At 37.5% G+C, this 22,935-nt stretch overlaps 2 protein-coding genes and 1 pseudogene across 2 annotated transcripts in view; 1 reads left to right on the top strand and 2 right to left on the bottom strand.

Annotated features, from left to right (window-relative positions):
* Tc2n (tandem C2 domains, nuclear) overlaps positions 1-4,411 on the top strand; it is a 48,219-nt gene extending 43,808 nt beyond the window's left edge. The window contains exons 6-7 of the mRNA XM_036205650.1: positions 1,029-1,228; positions 3,345-4,411. Of these exons, the coding sequence (XP_036061543.1) occupies positions 1,029-1,228; positions 3,345-3,455 (311 nt within the window). The 3' untranslated portion in view covers positions 3,456-4,411. The remainder of the gene's footprint in view (positions 1-1,028; positions 1,229-3,344) is intronic.
* Positions 4,412-8,328: 3,917 nt separating this feature from the next.
* On the bottom strand, positions 8,329-8,652 carry LOC118595788 (annotated as a pseudogene).
* A 4,770-nt stretch (positions 8,653-13,422) lies between these two features.
* The window catches only part of Catsperb (cation channel sperm associated auxiliary subunit beta), a 138,413-nt gene continuing 128,900 nt past the window's right edge, over positions 13,423-22,935 (bottom strand). Inside the window, exons 23-26 of the mRNA XM_036205648.1 lie at positions 17,774-17,909; positions 14,549-14,649; positions 13,916-13,990; positions 13,423-13,629 (exon numbers count right to left, since the gene is read on the bottom strand). Coding sequence (XP_036061541.1) covers positions 13,423-13,629; positions 13,916-13,990; positions 14,549-14,649; positions 17,774-17,909 — 519 coding nt within the window. The remainder of the gene's footprint in view (positions 13,630-13,915; positions 13,991-14,548; positions 14,650-17,773; positions 17,910-22,935) is intronic.

The following is a 22,935-nucleotide window of genomic DNA, read 5'->3' as shown; positions in this document are numbered from 1 at the left end:
TGTCAAGTTATAGTTACAATTTTCACCAATCAGGAGTTAGAGATTAGGGACTTCCTCGAATGTTCATTCCATCATTGTCAACTGATCTACAATGCAAGTCTTTCAGTCTAACCTGATTGTTCTTTCTGTTGTTAGGAACAGCCACAATGTTTCTAGAGAACTGAAAATGCATAATGAATATTTCTATGGTTTAAGGATGAGGTGGGCCAGCTATTAGAAGTTTCCAAGCTCCCCTAGAGCTTGGGAACCTGAACTTTGTTTCACTCTACAGGTAAAATGGAGTCTGAAGTCAAAATGGCCACACTTAAGACAAGGTGTTTTTTGCCTGTTCCCAACAGTATCACATTGAAAACTGTGCTTAGATGAAAAGATACATTAACCATAATTTTATCCAGGGCAGTTCCCAAGTTGATATTCCTGCTCCAACTTCTTTAGTACCCCTTTCTTCCTTTTGGCTTAAATAATGAATTTTCTCAAATCTCTAGAAATTAATTAGTTCAATATTAAGAGCCAGCACAGTTGGTTTTAGAGGATCTTTACTGTTTTTTCCCTTAAAGTTCATAATTGTTATGTTTGGTTATAGTTTATGCAAACTATTTTATCATTGTTGGAAGTGCTAGATCTCAGACTTACTTAAGGATATTTACTTGTTTTATTTTAGTGCACATATACTTCTGGCATCACAAGCAAAGAAATTTACCTATAAAATTGAGAAATTAGTACCTTTAGCTGTCCAGAGAATTGACACCTTTTTTTTTTTATTTTTTGGGTGTAATTCATTTCAGTGTGTATTCCTTTGCTGATGATTGTTATTTTGGTCGATGTCATTCAAACTAGAGGAATATTAAGTTTGAGGCCACAGTAGTTATTTGTAAACTTTGGTAAACTTTCTGTGTGTTCTTTTTTCAAACAATAACTCAGAAGACATTTAAAGTTGATTATTTATATTTTTATAACCTATATAGATAAAAAATCTTTATGTGGTATTTCACATAAAAGTTTATAAACTATAGTTTCTTGTTTCCTAGGTTTTTTTGTGAAGGTGGGGATGTTTAGCTCAGGAGAACTGATTTATAAAAAGAAGACACGCTTATTGAAGGCATCCAGTGGAAGAGTAAAATGGGGAGAAACTATGATTTTTCCACTTACGCAGACTGAAAAAGAAATTCTTTTCCTTATTAAACTTTATAGTCGAAGTTCTGTAAGAAGAAAACATTTTGTAGGCCAGGTTAGTATGTGTTACCCTGAATTTCTTCATGGTATATTGCTGTGTGCTACTATGTAGTTAACTAGCAAAGGAAAGAAGATAAAATTAATAATGAATACAGGAAGGTTCTTTAAACTTCTGAATTATAATTCAGTGTTGCCTCAGAATCAAATTTTGTCAGATGTTTTGCTTTAATAAGATAGATAACATTTCTAAGCAGCCAGGCTTCTTTTTTAAGCCTTCTGAACTTTCAACTTTAAAATATAAAATCAGTAAAAGAGAAAACCCTAAATATGTGTAGGTGGAGTTTTTCATCAGGACCTCAATCAGCTCTGTTATGCCAGCTGCTTCCCAAATAACCACTCAGAGACTATTTATTAATTATAAATGCTTAGATGATAGTTTAGGCTTGTTTTTTTTTATCTAGCTCTTATAACTTAAATTAACCAATTTATATTAATCTATATGCTGCCATGTGGCAAATGGCTTGTTCCCTCATCTTGTATACATCCTGCTCCCTCTGTGTCCAACTGATGATTCCTCTGACTCTGCCCTTCTCAGTGTCCTTAGTCTGGTTTTCTGATCTAACTTTATCCTGTCTAGTTATTGACCAGTCAGCTTGTTTATTAAACTAATCACAGTGTAATTTACTCAGGGTACAGAGGATTATCCACAGTAAATATATAAATCAAACTTAAGACTTTGGGTATCACATTTATTTTATTTTGTTTCATCTTTAATTTTGTATTTAAATGAGCCTTTTTTGTATTTTATTAACTTAATTGTGGTGGATTAGAGTTTCTAGAAAATTTCAAATTTTAACAATGTTTGTGATATTATTTAGATAGCCAGTTCTTCTGTCTGGATTAATTAAAATTTCTGAGTAATTTGTATAGGGCTTTATAACAATTGCCTTGCTTATCAATCCTATAGAATTTTTTTTTTACATCTTTTTTCTGATTTGTGGCAGCTATTAGTTATCTTTTTATTTTAATTACAACTGTTTGTGTCACATTTAAATCTTGAAGTCTTTAACTGATGTTAAAGTTTTCACTTGACAAAAAGCTGCTAGTAACAGTCTATGTGAGATCTTTAGATTGTGTATAGGAATTTTCAAAAATTGGTACCACCTCTCATTTCATATAATTAGACTGCTAATTTAAAATGTTGCAGTTTTCTGTATCCTTATTTGGAAAGGAGTTTGAGTTAAAGTATTAATGTAAATTTAATTTGAGAGATGATTTACAGGATAATAAATCTGGAAAGCTTCTTTGGTGGCCTCAGGTGTCAGTCACCATGAAGGAATCATATGTGGCTTTAAGTGCTCCCACTTTATCAATCCAGAAACTCTAATGTTATCTGTGTTATGTATTGGGGTCTGTGTAAGATGTTGTTTGAAGGAAAGTTTTTTTAGACCAAGATCAGAAAAAGAGTTGAAACCACTGACTTACTCAAATCTCTTAGAAGAATTAGAAACTGGGTCTCAAGTAAGTTAAATCCAAGGTTATACCATTTGTTAGTGTTACAGCCAAGACTAAGATTCAGTTTTTTTAATTGTCTGTTTACCTTGTCACCATGTTATATACTCATTTTGATGTCTTGTATTTGCACAATACTACAATTTCCCCAAGATCATTCACATGTATTATCTATAGTTATATAAAAATAGATATAATGAAATTATTATGGATTAAGAGTAACTATTAGATTTCAATTAAGATTATAGTTTCATGTAAAGTAAAAGTGTGCTTAAGTGCACATTCCTAAGATAAAATCATTGTTTGCCTCAATTTAAAAATCATGGCAAAAATGTTTTTGAATAATAAGTATTAATTTTAGTTGAGCTTCTAGATTGGACAAGAAAGAATACTCACAAGTAATATTTTAAATAATATTTTATTTTTACATTTTTAATTCTTAAATTGAATTGGATCACATAATCCAGAATGATTCAACAGGTTAAATATGTTAACATTTAAGGGTCAAATCACCAAGTGACTTTTGAAAAAAATTGGAATGATATTTTTTAAAAAATATATTATCTAAACTTGTCCATATCTTTTAACAATAAGAGTAATTCCTTAAACTCAGCTACTAGTCTTATGTCAAGTTGAATGATTGTTCTGTTCCTTTACAGCTCTGGATAAGTGAAGACAGTAATAATGTTGAAGCAGTGAACCAATGGAAAGAGACAATTACAAATCCAGAAAAGGTTGTTATCAAGTGGCACAAGTTAAATCCATCTTGAAGACTTCAGACATTAATTTAGTGAAGAAACAACTTGAAAGTCTTTTAAAAGAAACATAATTTCAGTTTTCTAGAGATTGTAATACATTCTATCAAGTATACAAAATGAATGAAATGTTTTAAAATGGTGCCAAAACAGATGATAAAATAAAATGTAGTTTATTAGGCCAACTAAATAGATTTTAGAATCTATGAAAATATCAATCCTAGATAGGTTTTTCTGTATTGGTTTTGCTTTTGTTTTGTTTTTGTGCTTTGTAAACTTTAATTTTAAATACTGAAAGCTTACTTTTCAAGTAAACAAACCCAAGTCTTTTGAGGCTCTAAAGTAAATATAGAATGTATAGAAAAAATAAGGAACAACTGAGCAAGCAACTGCTGGCAATTCTTCAGCATTTCTCAGGGCACATTTAACAGACCAGCATCTTCTGAGTGGCAAGGACTGCAGAACTGTCCACATGGCTGTAATCCTTTCATTATCTTGTACTATTGGACTTCAATGCCTGGCACACCAATCCCTCTTTGTACTATTAGGCATTTACAAGAATTTACCCCTTTTCCAGTGCTAGGAATAATTGATTAGATCCTGATTACACTGTTCATCTCTTTATATGTATTTTTTTCAGAGCAAAAATGAATAGAACCATTTCTACTGATTTTTTTAAAAAATTTTTTTTATTTGAGGAAAGTTGGTGCCCTGTGCTTATAATTTCTTATCTATAAGTCATTTTATGACCATTTTATAAGCTGATTATCTCCAGGAGAATTTGAGAATTATTTACATTTTTCCAAGAATAAATAAGGCTTGGAGCTACTAGGATGTCTCAGTGGATAAAGGAGCTTGTCACCACACCTGAGTTCCATTCCTGGAACTCAGCATGAATGGAAGGAGAACTGATTCCTTTAATTTGTTCTCTGAAATCCACATATTATATGTCATGGCACACATATGTATACACACACACACTAAACATGTCTTTAAAAAGAATAAATAAAGTTTATTTGAAAGCCAAAATATATACATTTTGCTGTCTTCATCATTCTTATCCTTTATTTTCTTTGGAGTTAAAATAACATTTTATATTCAGGCCAACTTAATTTAATGATCTTAAATAATAAATTCAGTATTTTGATTATTAGTTCTTTGTTTTAGTTTTTTATGTAAGTTACTTGTTCTGTAATCTACAATGTTAGAGTATTTTCCCATTTTTAATAGCCATACTTGGTAACAATGTATAGAATGCACTATTTTTCTACTGCAGATTTTTTCAAGTATGTATTAGAATTTAGCATGTGGAGATTATTTCTGCTTGGATGGCTATAAGAGTTGTGGCTAAGACAAAACAATTATTAGGAAGATGTAAGCAACAGTTTCTAATCTTACAAATAATGATTTTATTTTTGCCAATAAGTAAATAATGAGATCTATATTCCTGATCATCCTCTCTCCCCCTCTCTCTACCTGCCTGTCTCCTTGTCTCTCTCTTTCTCTCTTTCTTTGTCCCATTTTAGGCTAGAGGATACTTTGTTATAATGTAGGAATAACCTTTTATTTCAGTTCTTTATAGTCTAGATATTTAATTAGAATATAAATTGAGCTGTTATCTAGGTATCTTCTCAAGCTACAAATATATATATATTTTGCATTCCCTTTGCTTTTATTGCATAGATTTTTATGGTAACAGTCGTATTAACCACAATTCTTCACCACTGTGAATTTTGAAATAATATTTCTAGACTTATGAAAAATGGAGTACTAGTCAGTACTCTCATGGTATTTTAGGAGAAACCATCCTTTGTGATATAGTATTTTGAACATTGAGACTTAAACTTTCTTTTAGTTTGTTTGTTTAATAGATTTTACTTTTTAAAGTGGGAACAGAAATTTCCTACATGTAATATTCCATTGTCAGCACAGGCACAGCCTTCTGCACTATCAACATCCTACACTCAAATATGACATGTGTCAGAATTGATCAACCTACACTGACATATCACAGGCTTTGCTATTTTTAAAAAATATATTTATTTATTAAATTTCTTTTCATTTTACATACCAACCCCAGTTCCCCCTCCATCCCCCCCTTCCTGCCTCCTCACCTCCCTCCCACTCTACCCCCATCCACTCCTCAGAATGGGTAAGGCCTCCCATGGTAGTCAACAAAGTCTGGCATACCAAGTTGAAGGAGAGCCTAGCCCCTCCCCATTGTATCTAAGGCTGAGCAAGGTATCCCACCACAGGGAATGGGCTCCAATAAGCCAGTTCATGCACCTGGGATAAGTCCTGGTCCTGTTGCCAGGGACCCCACAAACAGATCAAGCCACACAACTGTCACCCAGGTCTAGTTTGGTCCCATGCAGGTTCCCGGGCTGTCAGTGAGCTCCAACTAGTAAAGGTCAGCTGTCTCTGTGGGTTTCCCCATCATGATCTTGACACACACACACACCCTCCTCCTCCTCCTTTTTTGGATGCTGTATGCCATTTATTAAAGAGGGGAGGTCTTAAATACAGGCTTATAGCACAATGGGAGAACCCTGGTGGGCAGAAGTTCGCTTCTGATTTTTTTTGGGGGGGAGCTGAGGATCGAGCCTTGCGCTTGCTAGGCCAGCGCTCTACCACTGAGCTAAATCCCCAACCCCACTTCTGATGTTTTACAATCTTGCATCTAAGCTGTTAACGCCCAATATGCTGGATACACAGACAAGGAGCTTCCCTTAAGCATTCAGGAGGGTGGAAACTTGCAGGGAATTAGCATAGGGATGATATCATGGTCAAGGTCAGCAAGCAATGCAACAGTTATCCAAAATGGGAGCCAGGGCCCTACAGGTCCCCTCCTATTACTAAAAAATGAGCTTCTGACTTAGGTTGCATGGGATGTCAGCAGGTCACCTTACCGGTCATGGAGATACCTGTCCAGGCCACACAGGCGTTCTGTCTTAGGATGGTTAGTGCCCCCCAGGAATTACCCGTCTCTGAATACTCATTATCATACAGGCTCAATCATGTGAGAGCTGCAGAGTTAACTGTTGCCAAAGATCTCTAAGTGGCGCTGGGCTTTACAATCTGTGTGTTCAACACAGAAAGGACCAACAGAAGTCTTAACCCACCCATAGCCAGTAGGCCAAAGGAAACTGAGCCATTCCCTTCCTTAATGAGCCTTACTGTAAATTGGAGTCCTTGTAAGATGGTATCCCGATAGCAAATGGAACTTGAGCTTATAAATTTATAACTTTCAAAGCCAATCGAAATGTATATAACTATTGACCTAAATTTGTCGTGCCCAATAGAATGAAAGATTAATTAACCGTGGTAGCTACTTTTGCTGCCAGAGTTTCCACTGTGCTAGCTGTAGTAACCAATTATGAAATGGCAATCCCAGAATCAGTAGTAGTGGTGGTCATCATTGTTATAATAGCAACAACGATAGCAGTGATGTCAAATTCTCTTCTGGAGCGTGTGGGTATCCATTGGCATGGACACAACTCCCGGAACACAAACCGCCGAGGCCCATTATTCTTGATCCCAGCATGACTTAAGCTGGCAGCTCTGCAAAAGAACAACTAAGAACCATAAAGGAAAAACAGGTAGCTTACAAGGAGCAGAACTAATGGTCTCATAATGGCTACATTCAGACTCATAAAATTTAAGGTATCTTTAAAGGGGGCTAAATGAATTTCAAGAGGCCAAAAAATGTTATACAGAGCCACTCCTGAGAAGTAGGTACTGCCCCAGCTTGAATAGGATTGTGAGAATGAAAATGCTGGAGAATCCAACCGCGTAGCTGCAGTTCCTAGGCTTACGTTAATGCTTGCCAAAGCTGGCCCTATTGGGCTTTCAATATCCATTGGCATCGGAAGGGGAGATTTTTCACGAAGGCCCAATCGGTCTCTGCCATGTTGGGCTTCAGCTGCAGGCTTTGCCATTTTTAAAAACTAGAATTTTACTTTCACCATTTTCTGTGTTCTACTACTTTAAATTCCTAAATTTAATACATGTCATTTATTTAATTCAATTTTAATTTTTAATTATTAATATTTCAAGCATATATATAACATGTAATTTGAGGTAAAGATACACTTTCTTGGTTTCCCAGACTCCTAGCTAGCCGAGATAAATTAATAAAAAAATTTCATTTAAAAGAATTTTCTGGTAAGTATTGATAGGTAAAGATTTCTAACGTTTTCATCAGTCTTTCTTAAGCATTTTTCAGCTGAAGATGTACTGAATGTAAACATGTATGTTTACTGTGTCCTTGAAAATTTTATGTGAAAATGTAGATGCAAGAACTCTTGTATTAATAGGCACTCTTGATGAGAAAAACAATTAGGAGCCAATAATAAAAACTGAAATACTACTCAAAAATCATTTTCTTTTGTATTTGTTTAGGCTTTTCTTGACCTTTACTTGTAATAGTAACAACAACAAAGGAACCAAAATAATGCTGGGAAGCAAATGGAAACCAAGGGAACTTCATAACAGGGGGATATTAGTCATTTATAAATTACATCATTTATAAAATATATTTATAAACTCTCAGATAACACAAAAAGTTACAGCCCATATTTGAATATAACATCACTATTTAGCATTCATTTAGTTTTGCATGATGCTATTCTCTTTACAATAGTTCTTTTTTTTTCTTCTTTTAATGAATTGGCATACTTGTTTACTTCCCAGCTTGTTCAAATTTCCTTAATTACTTGGTATAACAAACATTTTAATTCAAATATAAACTTTGATTTCTATGTAGAACAGAAGTAATCAGTTCTGCAATTAACTTGCTTAATTGCATACAAACAACATGCTATATATGAAAAAACTTGCTGACTGAATTACAGGTATTATGTACTAAACAGTCTATTCTGATTTCTATTTAACAATCTAGGAAGTTTGAAGCCATCAGCAGTTCCAGTAGCAATTTCAGGTGCAGTTGGGAATTCAGGAATCTCTATGGAGCTGTTAGTATAGCAGACCTTGTAGGTAAAATATATGCATCTTTCAATAGCACATGTGAAGGACTTTCTCTAAAACTGACCTCATTGGTTTCATTCTCAGCAAAGTAACCTGGTCCACTCAACATGGCCTTTATTTTTTGTGATATTAGTGCATGTTCTATTTTTATGATGAATTTATTACCACCCAAAGGTATTAATTTGATATACATGGCATTAAGGCCTTCACAGACACAGTAGGTTTTCTCCTTCATCCATTATGTTATTATAAAATGTTATTATATTATTATAAAATATTACTTTGATCCATAGGAACTTTGTTAGTTTCCCATACACATTCTGAGGCACTGGAAAGAATAACTTCTGCTAGATTACAGCTGCTTTCTGCAACAGGAGGGAGATTAGTCAACAATGTATTTATAAAATCTTAGATAACACAAAAAGTTACAGCTTATGTCAAAACATTATTTGGCATTCATTTAGTTTTGCATAATTTTTAAAGCAGGAATCATAAAAATGACTCAAGTGTATTAATGTCAACTCTTCCCAGACTGTTGAGAAGAAACCATTGGGATTTCTGACCATACGTAATTATGGTCTAAAAGTAAACTAACCTGAAGTTTTCTTTGAATATAGTTTTGCAAATTTCTTTGATACTAATCAACTCATCAGCCAGTTAGAAATCATTTTCCAGCAAAAATTTTCATTGTTTATATGTTCAAATATTTGCACATATATGAAAGATTTCAGAAACTTGGAATAAATTAAAACTTCTTATCATGGAAGTAATGGATATTTCAGATGCCTCATTTTTTTATTTATTTATCTATCATTTATTTAATTAAAAATTTTTCTTTTACATACCAACCCCTGTTCCCACTCCCTCCCCTTCTCCTGCTCCCCCTACACCTCCCCACATCTCACCTCCATCTCCTCCTTTTGGAGGTTAAGGCCTCCTTTTGGTAGTTAACACAGGCTGGCTAACCAAGTTGGGACTGGACCTAGTCCCTCCCCCCTGTATCAAGGCTGAGTAAGGCACCACACCATAGGGAATGGGCTCTAAAAAGTCAGTTCGCATACCCTCTATAAGTCCTGGTCTCATTGCCAGGGAACCTACAAACACATCAAGCCAGGCAACAGTCACACATTCAGAGGGCCTAGTTAGGTTCCTTGCAGGCTCCCACTATCTTAGATCAGCTATCTCTGTGGTTTTTCCCATCATGACCCTGATTCCCCTTGCTCCTATAATCCTTCCTTACTCTCTTCAACTGAACTCCAGGATTTTGCAAATGCCTTTTTTTTTTTTTTTAATGTTTGGAAATATATTTAGTGTTTCTTCAGGGCATATCAAAGAAAAAGCGAAAAAATGTCCATGTCTGTGATGGCTACGTTGATGCTTTTCTAATTTTCTCTTCTTCAGAACATTTCTTCTTCAGAACCTGTCTTATTCAGAACAAATTTTAAATGCTTCCAGTTTTAGATGAAACACTGAATTAAAAGAATTTTGAATTATGAAGTATCCTGTTTATTTAAAATATAGGTTTATGATTTTAAGCTATTAAAATAATTATTATAGTTCTCCAAAACTAGTTTTTGTTTTAGATGAAAGTGAATGCTGTCTAGTTTTAGTGATTTCCTAGTAAATTTTTTTCTTGGCCATCATTTTTAATATTGTCATCTATTAAAAATTCTGATCGTTAAAACAAATGGTAATAGTATTTCTATTAAATCAATAGGACTTTGGTTCATAATTCATGTGCTTCCATTCGTTTGGCTATTTGTCCCTGTGCCCCTCCAATCTTGGTCTCAACAATTCACGCTCTTACAGTCAGTCCCTCCTCTTTCTAGACAATTAGACTCCTGGAGCTCCACCTGGGGCCTGGCTGAGGCTCTCTGCATCTACTTCCATCAGTTATTAGATGAGAGTTCCAGCACGACCGTTAGGGTGTTTGGCCATCTGATCACCAGACTAGGTCAGATCAGGATTTCTCTCGACCATTGCCAGCAGACTACAGAGGATGTATCATTGTGGATTTCTGGGGACCTCTCCAGCACTCTGCCTCTTCCTGTTCTCAGGTGGTCTTCATTTATCATGGTCTGTTATTCCTTGTTCTCCCTTTCTGTTCTTGATCCAGCTGGGATCTCCTGCTCCCCTAAGCTTTCTTTCCCTCAGACCTTGCCCTTCATTACTCCCACTGTCGTCCAGGTTGTTCATGTAGATCTCATCCATTTCTCTGTCATTGGGCGATCTCTGTGTCTTTCCTAGGGTCCCATTTTCTAGGTAGCCTCCCTGGAGTTGTGTAGCAGTCTAGTCATCTTTGTTTTACATCTAGTATCCTCCTATGAGTGAGTACATACCATGTTTGTCTTCCTGAGCCTGGGTTACCTCACTCAGGATGACTTTTTCTAGATCGAAATTTTCTATTCATTTTACATACCAACCACAGATCCCTTCCCCTCCCTCCTCCCACACCCAACCTTCCCTCCCTATCCCCACTCCCGTTCCTACCTCCTCCAAGGCAAGGCATCCTGTGGGGAGTCAGCAAAGCCTGATACACTCAGCTGAGGCAGGTCCAAGCCTCCCACCCCCTGCACCAAGGCTGTGCAAGTTGTCCTACTATAGGCAGCAGCCTCCAAAAAGCTTGTTCATGTCCTACAGATGGATCCTGATCCCATTCCCAGGGGTCCCCTTAAGCAGATCAAGCTACATAACTGCCTTGACTATGCAGAGGGTCTAGACCAGTCCCTTGGAGGCTCCACAGCTATTGGTCCACAGTTCATGAGTTCTCACTAGTTTGGTTTGGTTATCTCTGTATGTTTCTCCATCATGATCTTGATGCCCCTTGCTCATAGAATCCCTCTTCTCTCACTTGGACTGGACTCCTGGAGCTCAGCCTGGTGCTTGGCTGTGGATTTCTTCATCTACTTCCATCAGTTACTGGAAGGAGGCTATATGATGACAGGGTATTCACCAATCTGATTACTCAGTCTTAAGTGGATACTAGATGTAAAGCAAAAGATAACCACACTACAACCCAAAGCTCCAGAGAGGCTAGCTAAGGAGAACCCCAAAGGTGATGGATGGATTGCCCTGGGAAGGGGAAATGGATGAGATCTCCATGAGTAGTCTGGGGCTGAGGGAGACAATGGAGGATAGGGAATGGGGGATGAGAACAGGATGGTTGAGCTGGAACAGGGACAGAGTGGGAGAACAATGAAAGATGTGCAATGCCATATCTGGCTCTCAGCTTCTTTAATTCCTTTCCACAAGTTGGAAACTTAGCTGGGTGGGATCTTGCTCTGAGGTTACCACTCCCATTATTCTATTTCTTAATCTGTTTATCTCCTGGAACACAGGATTTAGCTTTATTCCACTTCATGATGCCCCTTTTCTCAATCTGTACATTTTGTATTTTCATTTGCTCAGCTTGCTCTTTTTCATTATTAAATCCTCATCAGAGTTAACATTAATGACCACATGACAGAGTCTATACTAGGCTATTTTCAGATTTCTTCTGCCAACGGAATTAATCCAAAACTTTTCACTTTAGCCTCAGGCATACTTTTTGAACAAGGGCAAAAAGTAGCCACACTCTTCACCAAAATATCACAAAAACAATCTGTAGGCAACATACTAAATTTCTTCTCCTTTGAAACCACTTGGGTGAGCTCCCAACAGCTCAAATAATTCTTAGCATCATTCTCTTCCATGCTCTTGCTAAGATGGCCCATTAAGCAGTGCTTAAAGCATTCCACTGCTTTCCTAACCCAAAGCACCAAAGTCCAAATTCCTCCAAACAAAACTATAGTTAAGCCTATCCTAGATATACTCCAGTCCCTGGCACCAACTTTTACCTTAGTTAGGGTATCTATCTATTGCTGTAAAGAGATACCATGACCATAGCAACTGTTATAAAGGGAACATTTAATTGGGTTGGCTCACTTACAGTTTCAGAGGTTCAGTCCATTATCATCATGCTGGGACATGATGGCATTCTGGCAGATATGGTGGAGAATTAGCTAAGAGTACTATATCTTACAGGTAACAGGAAGTATTCTATCTCACTGGGCATGGCTTGAGCATATATGAGCCCTCAAAGCCTGCCTCCACAGTGACCCACTTCCTCCAATGAGGCCACACCTACTCCAACATAGCCACACCTCCTAATAGTGCCACTCCTTTTGGAGGCCATTTTCTTTCAAACCACTACAATATAAATTCTCTGTCAGATACCTGTTTTACAAAAACTGTGTCAGCAGGAGAGAGGAAAGTAGTGATGGTATTAGATTCGGAGAGTGTTCAATGACAGGTACCAGAATATATAAAATGAGATAAGACAAACTAGGTCAGAGAAAAGTTTAAAAAATAACAACAAAACTTTTTTCTTTTCTTTCTTTTTTTTTTTTTTTAGTTTTGAGACAGGAGTTTGTTTATTGTATGGTCCAGGCTGTCACCAAATCTTCCTGCTTTAGCCTCATGAGTGCTGGGTTTACAGGTGTTATGTCACCATACAGGTAAGGGAAAATTAAATAAACTTACTATGAAAGATTCTGGGAAGATCTCAAAACATGGTATGTATCCATGGTTCTAAGTGATTGCCCAATGCAAATGAGCATGTTAGCAAACATATCCACTGATTAGTCTCTCCAAGTCTGACTCCCATGGTGTAATGGCACCCCCTTTGTACCACTATTCTATCTAGAACTTGGCCCTGCAAAATGAACTCTAGACCATATGAGCTGAATAATGCAGAAAATCCATTCTACTGAGAATTGGTTATCATTTTATATTTTCCAAAAAAGAAAAGAACAAAAACATGTAAGTACTAAAGTAATTTTCTATGTATTAAAAATAAGAAGATTGAATGTGGAACTATTGACTAACAGCAACTAGAATTATAATAGTATAATAGAATTATAATAGTATTGTACCTAATGTGCATTTTTAAAATATAAATATATTGAATGGACATGTTTAATAGAACTAGGAAATAGAAATAATTATCATTTGTTCACTATCCAGACTTTCCCTTCAAGTTGATACTTATAGTTGAAGAGTTTGCAATATTTCCTCTAACATATCTCCAGAATGCTCTCAATGGGTGGATGTTACGCAGTTGGAACATAAATGCTACAAAAATTAATCCCCCTAGCACTACAGATGTTGCAACAGCAATTAGCATATGTCCTGGAAAAGGCAATGGTACTTCGTCGACATAAATCTGAAAAGAAAAAGCAAAGTGGTTACATTTTCTGGATGTGGTAATGCAAAACACTGGTCATTGCATGATCCCACAATTAACCACACAGAAGAATTCCACCCAGAATAATGTGGACATTCAGTATCCTCTACCACCCACACTCTCATTCTTGGGCACAGCCTGGCCAAGCCATATGTGGCACACAGATTCTACCCATGTTTTCATCCTTATCTATAACTTGGATTGACAAGTGCTGTGTCATTTTCCCAGTCATTGTCTCATTCCATACTTTATGCATTTACTGTACCTGAAATTCTTCTTCTAAGTTACAAAAGCTGACCCCAGGAACCACAGACACCTTGAAGTGAAACAGCTCAGAGCCCTTTGGAACAAACACAGACGGTCATTATCAACGTGTGTTCCTTTAAACAAAAATATCGGTGGGAGCCACATTCATAGATGTCATTTATAAGGAGTGCCAAGGTTTCTGACATGAACGTCACATATAAAATGAAGAGGTATTAAAACAGGAACTCAATGATGTAGTTTTATTTTCAGAATGAAACTAAAACATAAAACAATCTGGCTTTCATGAACACTTTGAGTTAGCCTTCATATCTGTGGTTTTAACATATCTGCATTTTCACACTTTCCTGTGCTTTATGTATCCCTCTGACCCCAAATTTTGGAAACAACTTTTCTGCTTCCCTTTTAGCCAATTGATCTGACCTATCTCTTAGAAAATAGTAAATTAATGTTCTGTTCAACATTCAGATTCCTTTAGAAATAAGACAACCAGGGAATGAAGAAAAAGAAACATTTCCTATATATCTAAAGCTGCTATTGCCACTGATCACCAACATCCAAATGCTGTCTTACTTTAGCATACATGTTTAACTCTAAACTCTACATGGTAAAAATGAAAACGCTGTCAACTCACCATTATACTTATGTTGAGACCTAAAGGATTATACACTGGAGTCTTAAGCAATGGCTCTAAGTAATCCTTCATTTTCTTAATGTTTTCTGGCATATTGTGTTCTGAAATATATGAAATACATTTAAAGCACACATACATTTTCATATTTTGCCTAAAAGTTGTTATAGACAGTAAGGAACAACAAAATTTTCTATTGTGTAATATGGTGATATTTTATTTGTGCTAAAATGTGATTTTATTTGAATGTCAATAAATAAAGTTGCCGGAGGGGTCAGAGCTAATAGCAAGCCATTTAGCAAAAGTCTGACAGTGGTAGCACATGCCCTTAATCTAATCACATGGCAGGCAGAGTCTGTGTGTGTTCAAGGACATAGGCAGCTTTTTGACATATGCCTTTAATCCAAGTACCAACCATAGAGACCTGCATGTCTGTATAGACAGGCAGTGAAGAAGAAGTCATGTGGTTGGGTTTAGAACCAATGAGAAGGCAGAACAGAAAGTCGATAAAAAATACAGATACGCAGGAAGTAGCTCTTTTCTCAGGGGAAGGCCAGCAGTGGCTGGTAAGCTCAAGGCTATTCGCTAGTGCTCTGACCTCTTGGGCTTTTAACTCTTTATTTGGCTCTGTTTCTTATTTAAAAAGACTGTTTAGAATTACATCTACAGTGGAACATTGCAAAGGTAACTCATGCTCTTAATTTTGACTGACTTTGGAAGTACCTTTAGAGTTGTCTTTTACTAAAGAATACTTTAATATAGGCTTAAGCAGAAGAGCTAAAAGAGAAAAAGAGATACTCAGAAGAAAGCAAACTGTATACCCCAGAGCATGGGTATGACATCTCAAAGAGTTAAAGAAAATAAGACACACCTAATTGTGGGTATGGACTCAAGGGAGAATTTCCTATTTTCATTTTGAAAAAGTGTCTGGTACTTAGAGGCTGGAGAGATGGTTGAGTGGTTAAGAGCATGGGCTGCTTTTGTAGAGGACCTGGGATTGATTCCCAGTAGCCAATGTAGCAACTCAGAATCATCTGTGACTCTAGTTCTAGATGGCCTCCTCTGGCCTCTAAGGGTACCAGGCATGCAAGTGATGCACAGACATGTAGCAAAAACACCCATATTCAGAAAAAAATAAAAAAATTCTGGTAGTGGGGATTGAACCCCAGTGCCTTGTTCACACTAGACAAGCACTCTACCACCTAACTACATCCTTACTCTTCAGGGTGAATAGACTGACTGCCTCCTCCTATTGCTCCAGTACGCTCCTCAAGAAGGAGAGAGTGTCTGACTACCTAGCTGCATCCTGAGTTACTTCTAGCCTCTGACTCATGAGAAACCAATCCTGACATGTCGTGGTTTGTGTTTTTCATAGTGGTAGGCAAATGATTTTCCTAAGATGGCAGTGGAGTTGCACCATAGGATCGCTTAGGGGTTCTCCAGAAGAAGTAAGCAGCTCTTCCCACCTACCTTGTCATTCTTTCTAAACAAGTCAACTGATGGAGGTATTATAAATTCTCCTGGTATAATGGTGAGAGGAGGTAAAGAGAATAACTCAAGCCCTGACTGTCTCCTTATCTAATTTCCATTGGGAATATTCTCACCATGGCTAACTCAATAGTTTTAGAGTCAGCTTGTAAAATGCTTCTATATTTAAGTCAATGCTCCAAACCTGGTAAGAGCCACTGGGATACCACAGAAACTGTAAATATTAATCATAGAATATGGGAGCTTTAGTTCCTTTCCTGGAGTTTTCACTTAAAGAAGGTATTAATTTGCAGACTAACATTTCTGAAGAGAATGGAGAAAGAGTGGATGGTGGGGGAAGAGGGGATCTTGTGGGAAGTGACTGAGAGGAGAGGAGGGGTGGGAAACTGTGATCAGACTGGATAAAAGAGGAAAATATTAAAAGAAAAGAATAAAAATTAAATCTAACATAGTAAGCCTCACTGACTACCAAATACCTGCAAACTCAGTAATACAGTGATGACTAATCAAAACTCCAATTAACTTCATCTACCCACTTCACCAGACCTAACTGCCACCTCCCTGTCTTATTGTGGGACAACAATGGGGATTGAACCTAAGGCTGGAAACATTATAGGCAAGCATTTTACCACTGACCTACAGGCCCAGCCCTTATATATCTGTCTGTCTGTGTGTCTGTCTATCTATCTATCTATCTATCTATCACCTGGAAATATTCACACAGGAATAAGCACAAAATATCTAACTAAATGTTGTGTTTTGAAATAAAACAGAATTCAAGTAAATTTCCTTTTGTATTGTAAAATATGTCTTTTTCAGCTCTTTACCATTAAAGCCAAACTTACTTTCTTATCTTTCTTCTTTTGGGGACACTGTCTCATGTAGCCCAGGCTGGTCCCATGTCACTATCCTTGAATGCCTGCCTCTACCTACAAGGTACTGGGATTACCACTGCATACTACCACATTCAGCTAAAAACATTATCACTAAACTTCACTTACATAATTAGAAACACATTTTACAGAATATCTGACAACACCTAGAATATTTAGATAACTGCTGTTGTAGTGAATAATAAATACATTCAACTGGTACACAGCACAAACTCCCCCTTTGTTGCTACTAATCCACAACAGGACTTTCAGATTCATTCAGTGCTACAAATTATTTGTTAGAGATTTTTTTTTTAATTTTTGATTTATTTAATTTTATTTTATGTGAATTGGTATGAAGGTTTCAGACAGTTGTGAGCTGCCATGTGGATGCTGGGAATTGAACCCAGGTCCTCTGGAAGCAAAGCTAGTGCTCTTAACCACTGAGCCATCTCTTTCATACCAGAGATTTATTTGTAATTATGTTTGTATGTGGGTGTGTACAGCCCCCTGCAGACACATAGGCATAGGGTGCGCTGGAGCTGGAGTGACAGTTATGTTATCTGCTTGACATAGGTCCTCTGCAAGAGCAGTATACTCTTTTAACCACTGAGTGATCTCTTCAGCCCTACAGTTAAAATTAAAAAAAAAAAAAATTGGCCTTATACCACTGAATCCAGGATGCTGGAAGTGCTGAGAACATAAAAGGAGATGACAGAGGTAAATGTCAACATGTTAATGATTCAAATCCTTTTCTACAAAACTCCTGGCTATTTTTCCTGTGAACAGGCTTTGCAATCCACTCTTTTAAAAACACACTAATGATATAATGGCTTGTGAGATAAGCATAGGAAACAGAAAACCATACTTAGTTGCCAGTTTTGCCTCATATTCACTTCGGTCATGGTAACCAAATATGGAGGTTCCACAGAGAATTTTTCGCTTTCAGTGAAAATTTCCAAAGCAACTGGGTATTGTGTGACTGGAAACTTGAAACGATGAACCTAAAATATAAATTCCATGAATGCATATAAGTCTGGAGAACTCAATACTATTATTCCTGGTCAAGTAATGAATGGCATTTTCACAGAATCTTGGCTATTCTAAGAGGAGTGCTTCTTAGTGTCTCTGCCTTTCAGACATGAAAACAGTCTACCACAACACAATCCATACATTCCAAGGCAGCAAACATGGTAATGAGATTCACAACTTTTAGAAACAATGTTTATAAAGTTAGCATACAAAGTGATAGGTGTCATTATGGAATTTTCCATATATATAATTTATCATGGAATAAATAAAGTCATTATACTTTACGTGTTTCTTTTTTCACTCCTCTTGCAGGTCCCCTTCTTTTCTCCAGACAGACTTCTCTTCTGCTTTTCCTTTATTTTTCCAGAAAGGGTTTGTCTGTGTAGCCTTGGCTATCCTGGATCTCATTCTGTAGAGCAGGCTGGCTTCAAACTCATAGATATCCACCTGCCTCTGCCTACAGAGTGCTATGATTAAAGGTGTGTGCCACCACCACCTGACTTCTCTTCTGCTTTTAGGTCACATACCATTTAAGATCTCTTCCTCCTCTTATGTGGAAAAACATAGCACTTCTCTTCTAAGCTGGACTTACTTTACTTAACATAATGATTTCCAGTACTATCCATCTTCCTGCAGATGTCATGTTTTAATGTTTCTTTATGACCGAAAAATACTCTTGTACAACATCGTAGCTGGAAGGTTTCTCTGGTCCTCCCTGGTCTATGGTTCCACAGCCACTTATAAAGTAATTCCTCAGAGGCTTAATATTAATGAGTTGCTAGCTAGGTCTTATATCTTAAATTAACCCATTTCTACTAATCTATGTTTTCCACATGTTCTGTGGCTTTACTGGTCTGCTGGCATCTTGCTTCTTGGGTGGCTGGCCTGCATGTCCCCCCATTCCATCTTTGTCTTCCTGTCTCTCTCCTTGGATTTCCCACCTGACTCTATGCTGCCTTACCATAGGCCAAAACAGCTTTATTTATTAGCCAATAGGAGCAACACATATTCACAGCATACAGAAAGATACCCCATAGCATAACATATTATTTATCCATGTGTCAATGGCTTCAATTCTTAGTTATTGTGAATACTGCAGTAAAAAACATGCTTGTGCATGCATCTCTGGTGGTATAGTGACTAAGTTCTTTGGGTGTATATCCAGGTGTGGTACATCTGGATCACACAGTTCTTGACAATTAAATTAAGTTAAATTAATTGATTCTTATTATTATTAATTGTGTGTACATGCGTATGCATGTGTGTGCAAGTACCCAAGTGCTCAAGTGTCACAGAATGCATGTGAAGGTCAGAGGATAACTTGGAGAAGTAAATATTTCTTTGTATCAGGTGGATTCCACAGACTGAACTCAGCTTGTCAGCTTTGGTGACAAACAACAGATGCCCCTGTTCACTGAGCCACCTCATCAGTACTGATTTTAACTGAGATGAGGCATTATGATCTCTTCATCACTGCTCTTTATGCTTAAGGTGCCTATGGCTATTTGAGAGTGTGTGAGCTTACCTATGGATTTTCGGATTGTTTCCTACTTCTGTAAAGCATGTCACTGGATTCTGATGGGGACTGCACTGGATTTGTAGATTGCTTTGGGTAAGTTCATTTCACAACATGAATCACCTCAGTTCATGAGCATGGGAGGCACTTCCATCTTCTGGTGTCTTCTTCAGTTTCAGTCTTCATTGTCTTACAAGTTTTTAATTAAGAGCTCTTTTACTTCTTAGCTTAAGTTTCCTTCCTTCCTTCCTTCCTTCCTTCCTTCCTTCCTTCCTTCCTTTTTCCTTCCTTCCTTCCTACCTTCCTTTTTTCTTTCCTTTTTTCCTTCCTTCCTTCCTTCCTTCCTTTTTCCTTCCTTCCTTCCTTTTTTCTTTCCTTTTTTCCTTCCTCCCTTCCTTCCTTCATTCCTTCCTTCTTTCCTTCCTTTTTCCTTCCTTCCCTTCCTCCTTCCATCCCTCTCCCCTTCTCTTTGTTTCTTCAGATACTATAAATAGGAATTTTTTTTCCTCAGAAAACTTATTATTGGTATAATAAACCAGAACTGCACTATGAAAGCTTATGTCAAACAAAACAAAACATCTTTGTGTGCTCATATGTATATGTGTTTGTGTATTTGTGCACTTGTGTGCAGGTGTCTCTGTGTGGATGGCAGGAGTCAATGTCTAGTGTTATCCACAAACACTGCCCATATTATTTTTGGAAGAATGGTCTCTGATTGAACCCAGGCCTCAGTGATTTGGCTAGCCTAGCTGGTCAGCGAGGTTCTGGGATCCTCCTGTGTCTGTCTTGCCAGGTGAGTGCCCTCATGCCTAGGACTTTTTTAAGTGGGTGTTTGCAAGGAAAAGTTTATTGACTTAGCCACCTTCTAGACCATCCCCCATTATATTCATTTATTTGAGACAGGGTCTCACTATGTAGTTCTAGATGTCCTGTGACATAAACCACACTGGCCTCAGACTCTTAGAAATATGCCTGCCTCTGCCTCCCAAGTGCAGAGATTAAAGGCATGTACCAAGAAACCCAAGACTTTGTACATGTTAGAGAGGCACTCTACCATTGTGCTAAATTTCAGTCTTCCTCACCCTCTTTAAAGATGCATACAGTCTTATATAGACAAGGATAGTCTTGAACTTGCTTATGTAGACAAGGCTGACCTTGAACTCTTGATCCTCCTGTTTCTCTCTCCCTAGAGTACAGGCATTAGTCACCAATGACTGGATTTCATCAGTTGTCACTTGAGGGTTAAATTTCCAATACTACTTTTAGATGAGACTTCTGTCCCCTACCTATCTGCTGAGAAGCCATAGTTGGAGCTGCATGTGACTTGGCTTCTTTACTTTGTGTCTCTCACTCATCTTTTTCTTGGTAGTTTTCAGGTGTGCTTTGTGAATTTTCAGAACTTTTTTGTTTTTCTCTTTAGAAATGGAGTCTAGTATTTCTCTTGCTGACTCATCCCCTTAACTAGGCCACACAGGGGTATTTTCTAGTCTGTCATCTCATCTAGAAATCCCCCAAACAACATTTTTTGAAGGGAGGTCTTTTAAGACAGGGTCTTGCAATGTAGTCTATGCTGGACTGTAGCACACTAGGTAGCCTATGCAGGCCTCGAACTCATAGCAATCCCCCTTCTCAGATTCCCAGGTGCTGAGATTACAGGTGTGTGCCATCATGTATGTTGAAACTCATTACTTTTGTTTTCCTTTTTCACAGTGATTACTAAGAAGAAACTTGAACTATTTTGGCTAAATCATATCCTATGAGGCTCTCAATCAATGGAGTCTTTCCTGTCTCCCTTATACCTTACTCCATGTCTCTGCTTGTCACACTCTCTCACACATACTTGGTAATTCAGGCTCTGGATTCAGCATTCAAACCCAGATTTGGTGCCTGTTAACAGTATGGTTTATCTGAAGAATGTATAAGGAAAATGTAGTACATTTACACAATGGAGTATTACTCAGTTGTAAAAAAAAAAAAAATGACCTGACCCATTTCTGCCCCAGTTACCAGCAGGGAAAACTCCTGTGTCCCAGAACCCCACTAAAACCCCCCAGTAGGCCCTGCAAGCTACAAGACCAACACCCTACCCCCAAACCCATCTGCCTGTGACCAAGTAATTTCTTGAGACAAGGAATTAGACAGCTCTCATTGGACCAAGAGGTGACTCTTCTCCCACCCAAAGAGTCCTGCCTCTAGGACCCAGGCCCAGGGACGCAGACAGTCCCCAGGGAGCCCCAACCATCTCTGCCTGAGCTGCCAGCCAGAAGGGAAGATTCCTGCAGGCAGACTTCTCCACCAAAATCTCCCATTGGACCAAGCAATCTACAAGACCCATGCCCTATCCCAATACCCAAGCTCCTGAGACATCAGTGGCTTCTTGAGACACAGAATCTGCCAGTTCTCACTGAACCAAGAGAGGCTTCCTGAGACACAGATCCACCAGCTCTGACTGGATTAAGAACCTTGATAAGACCAAGAGCAGCTCCCTGAGTCACAGAATCAGCTAGCTTGGATTGGGCCAAGAGAAGCTTCCTGAGATACAGAATCTGACAGCTCCAATTAGACCAAGAGCTAAGGTTGGACCCAGAGGGGCCCCCTGAGACACAGACATAGCAAGCACAGATTGGACCAATAGCAGCTCACTCAGACACAGGCACCTCTTACACCTATTAGAGGAAGAGATGGGTAGACATCATTGCAAAAATACATACAACAACATAAAGAACAATATGGCATCACCAGAACCTAGCCCTCCTACAATAGCAAGAACTGAACATCACAATGTAGAAGAAGCAGAAGAAAGTAACCTTAAAAATAACTTCATGAAGATATTAGAGGCCTTTAAAGCAAAAATGAATTACCTTAAAGAAATTGAGGAAAAGAAGAACAAAAAATTGGAAGAAATCAATAAAGAAACTAAAGAAAAGACGAATAACAATTTGGAAGACATCAATAAATACCATAATAAAAGCAGTGAAAAACCAATTAAACATGTGAAGGAAACAGTTCAAGAACTAAAAAGTGAAATAGAAACGATGAAGAAGACACAAACATAGGAAAGGCTGGAAATAGAAAATCTGAGTAAATAAATAAGAAACACAGATGCAAGCATGACCAACAGAATACAAGAGATGGAAGAAAGAATCTCTGGTGTAGAGGATACAATAGAGGAAATAGATTTGTCATCCAAAGAAAACACCAAAGACAAAAAAGTCATATCACAAAATGTCCAGGAAATCTAGGACACCATGAAAAGGCCAAACCTAAACATAATAGGGATAGAAGAAGGAGAAGAATATCTACTCAAAGGCACAGAAAGTATATTAAAAGAATCATGCAAGAAAACTTTCCCAACTTAAAGAAGGAAATACCTATGTAGATACAAGAGGCCTATAGAACACTAAATAGACTAGACCCCCCCAAAAAAAGTACCCTCACCACAAAACAATTAAACCACTAAACATACAGAATAAAGAATATTA

The sequence above is a fragment of the Onychomys torridus genome, chromosome 14 (genome assembly GCF_903995425.1).
Source record: "Onychomys torridus chromosome 14, mOncTor1.1, whole genome shotgun sequence".
Taxonomy (NCBI): Eukaryota; Metazoa; Chordata; class Mammalia; order Rodentia; family Cricetidae; genus Onychomys; species Onychomys torridus.
The sequence above is the reverse complement of the archived record's forward strand: the minus strand, read 5'-3'. Positions and strand labels throughout refer to the sequence as shown.